The sequence below is a fragment of the Setaria italica genome, chromosome IX, assembly GCF_000263155.2.
Source record: "Setaria italica strain Yugu1 chromosome IX, Setaria_italica_v2.0, whole genome shotgun sequence".
NCBI lineage: Eukaryota > Viridiplantae > Streptophyta > Magnoliopsida > Poales > Poaceae > Setaria > Setaria italica.
Window position 1 is genome coordinate 56,320,948 of NC_028458.1, and position 11,218 is coordinate 56,332,165.

Genomic DNA, 11,218 nt, shown 5'->3' on the forward strand with positions numbered 1-11,218 from the left:
TGAGCAGCTTGTCCTAGTGTGGAACAGGCTTGGTATGCTTTGTTGAGTCTGTTACATCCTTACAGGCTGACTACGTGTATATAGACACGCACCCATGACGTCGCCTGTGCCGTTTGGCGCTTGCGTGCTCCCTATGCTGTTACGCTTGGCGTTTGTGCGGTGCAGCGTGGCAAAATGCCAAACTGCCAATGGTCTGAGATGCACTCGTGCAGTTTGCACGTACGAAGAACTCTCTGAAATTTTGGATTATATATGCACTATCTATTGCTAACGCAGAAAATCCGATTGTTCGGTCAGGTGGTAAAAACAAGACACGCCAAGCCATGATAAGTTATGCCTACGAGCGACTTCGTCGATGCCGTAAATTACGCGCAGATGGCACTGTCAGTCTTGACCTAGCTAGCCTGTGTAGATCTTTTCAGGTTCAGTTGGTCCTACCGTCCCTGTTCCGATCTGGTTGTCTTCTGATATATAGTGACATTCCCGGGCAAACTCTAGGTTGAATGATTGAATGACATTAACCTGAAGATTTTAGCTACATATATTACCTCAACCTTTTTTAGGCTCCCAAGTGGTTTCGTCTCCACTCTCCAGCATACCACAGATTGTTGTGTTGTTGCTTAATCGTGCAACATTTCAGCTTATATGGCTGACTTATCTGAGTGGGCAAGTAATTAACGCCTATGTTAACACAAAACGCCAACTAGCGTGGATTCAGCGCAACTGCACAGGGTTAGAGAAAGAATTGCGCGGAACATGATGCACCATATTGCAAGGCAAACACGTACCTGAAGATTGTTGTAAATTACAATCATCAATCCCATATACATTGTTGGGAATAAAAGCTCCGGTATGACAGCCTTTCAGCAAGGAACTTAGCAACTTTTGTGGCTGCAGGCCCTGGTCTAAGAACATCCAGGTTACCTGAAACATCGCATGGACTGTCATGCCCAACACCTATACACCATCCTCCTGTAACGAGCTCTCCAGGCAGGCGGTGTAAAATTTCCGCATCAATGTGATCGAGAACAGGATCATCCTTGGGAAATCTAGTCCCAAAGGCTGCACCACTTTCGGTCATATTTTCTACATCAGCCATAGTCAGTAGGCGTGGCTCATTCTTGGAAGGTGCATCCCACGTTGAATAGTGCAGGTCATGGTTAACTACAGTCCTGTTGAATTCAGGGGAGTTGCAAAGAACTGTCTGGAAATACTTCCTGTGTGGCAAGGGCATGTTAGTGTAGTACATCAGCAGAGTTCTTGGCAGATTATCCATGCCAACGATACAATATTCAATGAATTTCCGAGAAAGGATAACAGACGAAGAGCCTGCAAGGAAGAAGTAGACATATATAAAAACAGCTTAAACTACCAACATAACTGATGAGAAGCAGGTCAAGAAGCAATAAACAATTATGCATAGCAGCTATATAGTGGTCAATGTCATTTAATGAATAAGTAGAAGATTTCTTTGCTGATTTATGTTTTGGAATCCTTACACTAAAAATTTTGCACCCAGGCGTGGGACTGCCACACCAGTCTTGGCATACTTAGGATACAGTGGGGCATTTTTCAAACCATAAGACTAAATTCCAGTGTTATGTGTCAGAAGCCAAAAAAACTTATCTTAAAAGACGATACCCAATATCTATAGACAGTAGCATTCTGGTAAGGTTTTGTAGAGAAGAGAAGTTGCTTAGATTTGAACAAAGAAAACACCACCAGAACAAACTCAAATACACAAGCAATATATGGAAAATTAGAAAAGTACAGAACATTTCGTGTCAAGGGAATAAATATATGTTAGTTAACAATGCCATCAAACATAGCGTATAATTAATGGCAGTAGTTGAAGTCTTGCAGAAATTGGTGGGTTTCACTTACTTCTGCCACTTATCCCAAGGCCTTAGGGTCATACAGTTCCAAAAACTGGCCGTAACCCAAGTACACCAAGGCACGTATGACATTCCAAACCGTGTAATCATTTTGTCATCCACAGTGACTAGTCAACGAAATTTTAGCAACTAGGGCAGGGTGGCACTGCAGGTGGGATTGCCACACCAGTCTTAGTGTGCTTAGGATAGGGCAGGGCGTTTTTCAAATCATACAACCATGAATTCCAGGGTTGCACGGCACAAAGGCAAGACATTTAATCTTAAAAGCATGATATACAATGTCCATAAACAGTAGCATTTTGTTAAGGTCTTGTAGAGAATAGAAAAATTGCTTAGATTTGAAACTAAAAAATAACAAGACAAGAAAAAACTCAAATACACAAGCATATATGGATTACAAGAAAAGTAATGGGCATTTTGTGTCAAGGGAACACATAAATTGTAGTTGATGATAGCATTGAACATAGCATATAGTTCAGAAGAACTTCAGATTTTATGGTTCTAGTTGAAGTCTTGCGGAAAGTGGTGGGTTTCCTGACTTATATTACTTAGCCCAAGGTCATGGTCATACAGTTCTAAAACCCGGCCATAACCCAAGTACACCAAGCCAGTATGACATTCCGACTCACATCATCATTTTGTCGTCCACATTGGCTAGTCACCAAAATTTAGCGACTAGGACAGAGCATCGCAGCAGGTGGGACTACCACACCAGTCTTGGCATTCTTAGGATACGGTGGGGCATTTTTCAAACCATAAGACCATAAACTCCAAGTTTACTTGCCACGAGCCAAGAAATATAATCTTAAAAGCTGAATACTCAGTATCTATAGAAAGTAGCATTCTGGTAAGTTCTTGTAAAGAAGAGAAAAGTTGCTTAGATTCAGACTTAAAAAAATAACAACACCAGAAAAAACTCAGATACACAAGCAATATACTGAAAATAAGAAAAGTATGGAACATTTTGTGTCAATGGAATATATAGTTAATGATGGCACCAAACATAGAGAATATTTCAGAAGAATTCCAGGTTCTATGGTTGTAGTTCAAGTCTTGCAGAAATTGGTGGATTTCCTGACTTATAGTACACAGCCCAAGGTCTTATGGTGATACAGCTCTATAACGCGGTCGTAACCCAAGTACCCCAAGCCAGGTATGACGATCCAACCTGCCTCATCATCTTGACATCCGCATACTAGTCACCAAAATTTTAGCGACTAGGACACAGTAGCGCTGCAGGGGGATTGCCACACCATTCTTGGTGTACTTGGGATAGGGTGGTGCATTTTTTAAAACCATACAACCAAAATATATACTTATGTGGCACAAGCCAAGAAATTCAATCTTAAAAGCATGACACTCAATATCTATAGGCAGATCACAGAAGCATTCTGTTAAGGTCTTGTAGAGAAGAGAAAAGTTGCTTATATTTGAAACTAAAAAAATAACACCAGAAGAAAAAACTTAAATTTGGATGTTCACCCTTCAAATCATAACTTAAGTGAATAAGTGGTCACAGTTTAATTCAATAAAAATATTAAGAAGATAAAGGATCTTGGTAGCTAACAAGGATGTTCAAGCAGAACCTTGGCTATCTTAGCTGTAATCAATAGAATACGAATGTAAGAAAGTAAACTGGTAATACACAACCATGCCCACCACCAAAAGGCTTGCTGGCTGGTAGGTGTAAGAGCGGTAATGTCCACATCTTCATTTACTTATAGTTATGGACAATACAAACTTAAGACCATTACTCGGTGAACAATTTATTGATGTCATTTCCAGATGATAAACCTAAATATCTCTTATGTATATTTGCAGCAAAGTTTTAAAAAGATGATGGCAAGCATTCTAGGTGACAACGAGCTAGTCTATTTTTTCCATGTTCACGAAAGCATATGCTCCACTTTAATAATCCTATAACATGCATCGGACCAATAAACCCATCACACATTATATAGTTAGAGATTTTCACCAATATTCAGGATCAACTGTCCATCACTTGAACATTAGCATCAAAAGGCATTTCATTTTTATTGTTCTAACATTATACAAGCCAATACTCCCTCACCTGTAAATAGTTTATAAGCATTTGGTAGATCACGCTTTTGGGTGGCATAAAAAATGTCATTCCTGGATGAGAGATATAGACCAGGATCAACAATAATTGGCCTTATTTGTCTTGACCTGGATGCAGAGACAGACAATGTCAATAACTTCCCACCCTAAATTCGAAAGAGAGAAACTAGAAATTAAAAAAATGATGAAATGCCCTTACTCCTTCCAACCAATGTAGCTGGTATGTTGAATGAAGTTGAGATCCTTTGGTAGGTATGATAAAACATGCAGAAGATCTGCAAACAATTTGAAAATCAAGTTACATTCATAAATTAATACCTCTCCACTAGCTGTCCACAGTTTACGTGGAAGCACAGAATGAAGCAGCTGCTACTATCCTGACCATTTTCTAACTATGAGCTATTACAAAACCATTAGATTAAAGTAGCAAGTTCCAGCAGGTTTGACCTCAATACATAAATTCAATGTGATGTTCATAGTACTCAACTAGGCAATACAACATAAGGTTAGAAAACTTAATCTGCTACCCATGCTCAACAAAAACCAATTCTCTCCACACCATGCAAAAGCAAAACACTGGTTGACTGAGAACAAAATATTCTAAATGGGACAAATTCGTTTACCGTTCTCACATAATATTTGCACTATTCCACACAACAAAAAAAATTGCAAAGTGCTTTAGATTACTTTATTTGCAGGGTTGGAAAGCAGAAAATAGCGGCCGGGTGTAAACCTAACTATGTTACAGAAAATATAAACTTATTTCCAGACTCTAACGTGACACTCGTTGGAAGTATTGATTAGTTACAAGACTAACTTGCGTATGCCAATTTTTTGAAAGAGATGAAGTGACATTTTTTTTCTAGGTTAACAGGCATAAGATAATACGAAAACACAACAGTAATTATATAGTTCGCAAACTTGTTCCTTTGGAGACCACAACCAAAAAAGGCATTGTATTCCTTAAAGGCAGCCCAGCCCCATTGTTTTAATTTTTTTTATCTATTTCCATTCTGATGCATTTAGGATGATAATCCGAAAGGGGACTGTTGTGTAGCAATAAACTGATTCACCTGTTTATAATGGTGAATCCAGAGTTCCAGACAGATCTATCAATGCTAAACACCCTACCAAAGCTAATTCTCTCCATGCTCAACGAAAACCAATTCTCTCCAGACCGATGCAAAAGGAAAGCATTGGTTGACTGAGAACAAAATATTCTAAATGGGACAAATCCGTTTACCATTCGCACATAATATTTACAATATTCCACACAACAAAAATTTTGCAAACTGCTTTAGACTACTTTACTTGCAGGGGTTGGAGAGCAGAAAATAGTGGCCAGGTGTAAATCTAGCTATGTTACAGAACTTATTTCCAGACTCTAATGCGACACTCGTTGGAAGTGTTGATTCAGTTACAAGACTAACTCCTCACTACCCAATACTCTCTGGAATTTAGATGGTATATCGAGTCCATTTCCAAACTTGTTTTTTGAAAGAGATGGAGTGGCATTTTTTTCTAGGTAAACTGGCTACTGGCATAAGATAATACGAAAATTTGAAAGCACAACAGTAATTATACAGTTCGCGAACTTGTTCCTTTGGAGACCACAACCGAAAAAGGCATTATATATTCATTAAAGGCAGCCTAGCCCCATTATTTTAATTTTTTCTATTTCCATTCTAATGCATTTAGGACGATAATCCGAAAGGGGACTGTTGTGTAGCAATAAACTGATTCACCTGTCTATAATAGTAAACCCAGAGTTCCAGACAGATCTATCAATGATAAACACAAACACCCTACCCAAGCTACATTTCATTCAAACATTTAGGTCAATCAAAAACAAAGTAGACATAGACGAATACTCTTCTAATTACCGAAATACCTAGATCTATTAAGAATACCTAAACCATGCTAGCGTCTATCACATCACATGCACCAAAAGGTATTCGAATAGCTGCAGAGAGGAATCACCATCGGGTGTGACGAGCGGGTAGTCCGCGGCGTCGAGGTGCACGAACCAGTCCCATCCCTGGCCGATCCTCAGCAGCAGCGCGGCGCCGTGCAGCGTGGCGGCGAGCGCGGACGCGCCGCGCGGGTTGGCGAACCCGGGGTCCCCGACGACATGTACGTTGTCGTGGCCGGGTGCTGCCCGCGCCTTCCGCGCGAGCCACTCTCGATCGGCGGGCGAGGCGGCGCGGTCGAGCAGGAGGAGGTAGGTGTTGCGCGGGTGGTACGTGGCGAGGAGCAGCCGCTGGAGGCGGTCGGCGTCGCCCGCGGATCCCGTGAGGAGGAACGCGAGCGTCGGCGGGGCCGGGCCGGCGGAGGAGACGGCCGCGGCGGTGGTCGGGAGCGGCGCGAGGCGGGGCGGCGGCGGCGGCGGCGGCGAGGGGGCGGGGGAGGAGGAGGAGGAGGAGAGGTGCAGGAGCAGAAGCAGGAGGAGGGAAGCGAGGAGGAGGCAGGGGAGCGGGCGGGAGTCCTTGGGGAAGACGCTGAGCGGCAGGGCGGAGGGCGCGGCCGGCGCGGCGGGTTGCATTTGGGGGGAGAGGATAAATTCCTGGGCTGGTGCTCTCTGCTCCGCGCGGCGGGGGAGGGAGGGAGCGAGGGATCTCGCGCGGACGGGGAAGAGAGGAAAGTCTGACGAGTTTGGTGAGCGGCTGGTGCACTGGCGTGAAACTGATGAGACTCGGGCTCTGTCCTTCGTTTGGTGCATATGATCTTTCGGTGAGTTTGGCATCAGTCCTTTACGTGCAAAACCCGAAATCTAAACAAAGCTCCTTTATCTTCCCTTGGGTTCAAGACCCTTTTCTCTTGCATGAAATATTATCTGTGTCTATATTTTGTTTCTCATGGTTCAAAATATTTGATCGGTTTAATTTCCATTCCTAATCAGATGATAGTGCGTGCCTAGGAACAGGTTGATTTACTGCATTTGCTTGATAAACAAACTTTGCTTTGGTTAAATTTTGCATCCATTGTGCATGAAATATTCACTTGTTTATTTTGCATCCTAAGCTAAAAATCAAATACTACGACTTTGTCAGTTCCAACCATCAAGAAGATTGTATAATACTAGGTCGGCGTTGTTTTTATACATATTTACAGTTTTTTTATTGAAAGCTTTAGCTGGATTTATATGTTCCATCATTGTCTCTGTATGGCACGAAGGCATTAGTTGTTGGAAAAGGCTAATACTAGTGTTGCATTCTATGTAATCTGAAAAGAAAAATATCCACTGGACAATTTCGTTATGCCAAGCAAAGCAAAATATATGTGTACCCCGACATTATTATTTAGGAGGCATGGAAACCTAGTCCAAAGTTCTTCCACCGGACAATGGAAGTCGACCCGGTGATGTCCTGGCAGTGGCAGTGCACAATCCTCAATCCAAACGGTGGCGAGCCCACCCCCGCATCCACATGCCCCTCGGCCGTACCTCTTCTGCCGCCATAAAGACCCCCCTTTGATCCGAGCACTGCTCGCAAAAGTAATGTCAGTGCCGTCCGGCCGTGCGCTGCAACGACGGCGAGCCTGCCCCGTACAGCCAGAATCCACCGTTCGCTAGGAGTAGTATCCGTGACACTGACTGGTGTTGCTCGCGATGCAACGCCGTGTGAGGATGCAGCAACAAGGTTTTGCCTAGTTTGGACTAGACAGCCTTCCTGGCTTCGGCAGGCTACGAGAGCAGGTTGCCACTTCCGGGAAAGAAGAATGGTGACATGGATGAGTGTGATCTGCCGGCCTCAATCACGGCGAAATGGAAGGAAACCCCGTCAAAATCGTATGATCCAGCGGCATCTAGCCCGGCGAGTGGCGGACATGTCACTCTCCGTATGATGCCGAGCCCCATGCTCTCTGATTGACGACTCCCCTAGGCTAGCAGGAACAGGCGACCTGATAAAGCCCTTATCCCCATTTGAGTCTGACAGACACAGCTTAAGCTTATCACCATGAGTCACTTACAGCAGCTGCTGGGCTGCAGGAAATTTGATCACGATGGCGCTCTCTTCTCACCGCTGCAGATGCTTTGAACCTCTAATCCTACTGTCCTAACAAAACTAGCGGAATTGCAAAACGAAACTACGCGGATAAGGATGCAGCGAGGGTAATCATGATCGATCTCCAATCATCTCCATCCTCCATCGGCGACGAAGCAGGGACCGTTTCTCGCTCGGTCGGAGGCGGTTGCTGCCGTCACTTGCTCTGGTCGGAGGAGGCGGCGGCGCGCGCCGCGGCGCGCTCGGCGCGGCGGGCCCTGGCGCCGGCGCGGATGCCCCCGGCGGCGGCCTCCTCCTCCACGTGGCGGCGCATCTCCAGGACGCGGCGGTGGGAGTTGGAGTGCAGCAGCGGGGAGAAGGTGGGGCTGTTGATGGGGCGGTACTCCGGGAAGAGCCGCCCGGACTTGAACCGCACGCCGCACGCGTTGCACAGCGTGCTGGGCCCGGCGGGGCCCTGCCGCCACTGCGGCGTCTCCTCCGACCCGCAGTGCGTGCACCGGCGCCGCGGCGCCGCACCGCCGGCGGTCGGGGGCGCCGGGGGCAGCACCGGCGGGAGGCTCCACGGCGCCGTCACCCGCCGCCGCCGCCGCAGCCCCTTGGTCCTCGGACCCACCACATGGGGCAGCGCCTCCAGGCGGCCCAGCCCGGCCGACGGACGCGACGGCGCCGCCTCCGCCACCACCTCCGCCGCCATGGTCTCCACCGAAGGGAACGCGTCCATATTCGAGAGCCACTCCAACTCCTCCTCTTCCTCGGGCCCCTGGCCCCCTCCGACCGCCGCCAACTCCAACCCCTGCAAGAACCACCCCCAAGAAAGGGAAAAAAAATTCAGCGCCCATATCGCAAACGCAACCTCCGCGGCAGCCATAGGAGAAACGAGACAGCTACCGCGTGGTCAAAGAAGGCATTCAAGCTGGCGTCCGCGCCGCCGCCGAGCTCGTCAGGCACCGCCGCCGCCGCCGGGTTCTCGTCTGCCGCTCCGCCCCCCGCCATGGTCGCCGCCGCCGTCACGGCACAGGGATAAAGAAATGGAATTTTTTATTCGATTACTTGAACACTTCTAATCGAGATGATCCGGGGGCCTTTTATCATCTGCCTTTCGAACCCTTTTTTGGGAGGTTTTTGTTCCGACCTCAGCGGTTTCACAAGTTGAAGCAAGCGAGATTTTTGTCCGGGTTCTTGAGATGATGCTAGAAATCCATAGGTTTTAACGAGGGTAATAACCCCATGGCGTTCACGTGGGGGTGGGGTGGCTCTTAAGTCTCCGTGCTGGCACTGTGGCTAGGGGCGATTTGGATTTGTTCGGCTGCTTAAAACGTCCGGGTTAACAAGGGTCCTCCTCCATTAGGGTTTGCTTCAGGGTTAAGCACACGCCGCGGAGAAGAACCAGAAACGGAAGGGAGATGAGCCTGCTGGCTCCCATTCAAGCCGCGGCGGCGCATGCATTTCGTGAGATGAGGTCCAAGCTTTTTTCACACCGATACAATCATAATACAACTGTATCCGTATCCCAGTTTTTAAGATGAGATGTTCACGGCATCGAAAAAAAAAAGATGAGATTTTCGCGGATGGGAAGCTGTTTCCCATGTCGCAAGTCATTTCAAAAAATTGCCAAATGCAACTGGGTTGCGAAATTCTTGCACCGCTTATTCTCGCGCTCTCTTTTGTGTGAAAACAAAATAGAATTTGCTGCGAATCCTTAAACAGTTTAGTGGTGTGGAAATGGCAACTTCTTATACATTCATAAGAGGGTAAGTGTGCTAAGAAGCTAATAGAAGTTGATGATCCGGAATTTTTTAGTGCAAACTGAGAGACAAAAATTGCCGTAGCAAAACAGGGTTTTACTAATCATCATTCATCTTTTGTTATTGTTAACTGATCACTAACCAGCATAAATTGGTGTAGTTACTCAATCATCAGGAGAATTGGTGTAGTTACTCAATCATCAGGAGAATTGCGTGTCAATTAATGTACTACTCTCAGTTCTTTAAAAGTAACAAAAACAAACTTCTGTTTAGGTTACGTAAGTGGTTCACATAAGCGAGATAAAAGTGTGACTACATGGTTTTTTATGTGGAGGAAACATGCGTGCTAGTGGGAAGCAAAAATGTATCATCTAAAAAATAATGGAAAACGTGTTTAAACCGTTTGTAGAGTAACCGTAAGTTGCTTTATTATTATTGATGATTTATGCTTCTAAATCAGCATCTATCTTTGTACCACATGACAAAACAACTTAAAATATTGTATTTAGAAGTTTCCACATGATGAAACCACTTCATTTAAATGTTTCCACTCAATTAAGCTTCAACATAAGTATTTAAGCCAATCTTATATTGACATACTATGCACATCTATACAACTCTGCACTCGAAAAGAGAGCGTGGTCTATATGCCTTCCGCTGGCACACTAGCAAAACTGTCCCTCCGTTGCTCCGTCCGTCCGGTGACTGGTGAGAATGAAAAACCTGTGGCTGACGATATGGCTGCTCTGCCCCAATGGGGGAACGTGGCTGCGGAAAGCCGCGTAAACATCGGTCATGGGCTGTAAACACATGGAAGTTTCTTTCATTTGCCGCGCGTAAACAAACATGGCCTCATGGGCTCCAAACATGCTGCTGCATTGGTTGGGCTGTCACTGATCATACTAGGCCTTGGTCCGCTTCGTTGGACGGAAATCATCTGCTCGTCGCGTTCTCTCTCTCGGCGGCGTGAACGGCTATGTTGTTTGGGAATTTTTTATTTTTATATTTATTTTTTTACGATTTTGCAAAAATAAATGTCGGATCAAAAAATTGCAGATCTAGACTTATATAGCTGGATGAAATTTCAACGTCGGTAATTAACTCAAAAAATAATTAAAATTGTTACCGTCGTTTGAACTGGCAGTAGCTTACGTATCATGTGACGTGGCAGGGGCCTAGAGGTTACCGCATGTTGAAACAGATATAGCCGTTTGAAACGGCGGCAAGTGCCCGCCCCCCTTCTTCGCCGGCCACGCCGCCAATATCGACAGCTAGCCTCGATGTTGGAGATGGAGACGCCTATAGCCGTTTCAAACGGCTATAACTTCGTGTAACTTTTTATTTCGTAATATTTTTTCTTAGTTATAAAAAGATATAAAGTTAGATTGGAAGCACTAAATATTTGAATATGTCATTATTGGTTTGAATATGAAATTCCAAATTTGAGAGAGAGCGAGCTTCGAGAACATATTGGAAATTGAATTACTTCCCGGCC

At 45.3% G+C, this 11,218-nt stretch overlaps 2 protein-coding genes across 2 annotated transcripts; both read right to left on the reverse strand.

Moving 5' to 3' along the window:
- Positions 1 to 733: 733 nt before the first annotated feature.
- Positions 734 to 6,665, reverse strand: LOC101757714 (beta-glucuronosyltransferase GlcAT14A). Its single transcript, XM_004987121.2, has 4 exons — positions 5,955 to 6,665; positions 4,174 to 4,249; positions 3,967 to 4,082; positions 734 to 1,329 (listed from the first exon to the last, which is right to left on the reverse strand). Exons 1-4 carry the CDS (start codon positions 6,514 to 6,516, stop codon positions 815 to 817), a joined length of 1,269 nt encoding a protein of 422 aa, XP_004987178.2. The 5' UTR covers positions 6,517 to 6,665; the 3' UTR covers positions 734 to 814.
- A 1,041-nt stretch (positions 6,666 to 7,706) lies between these two features.
- LOC101758126 (GATA transcription factor 7) lies at positions 7,707 to 9,363 on the reverse strand. Its single transcript, XM_004987122.4, has 2 exons — positions 8,867 to 9,363; positions 7,707 to 8,771 (listed from the first exon to the last, which is right to left on the reverse strand). Exons 1-2 carry the CDS (start codon positions 8,969 to 8,971, stop codon positions 8,175 to 8,177), a joined length of 702 nt encoding a protein of 233 aa, XP_004987179.1. The 5' UTR covers positions 8,972 to 9,363; the 3' UTR covers positions 7,707 to 8,174.
- Positions 9,364 to 11,218: the final 1,855 nt, after the last annotated feature.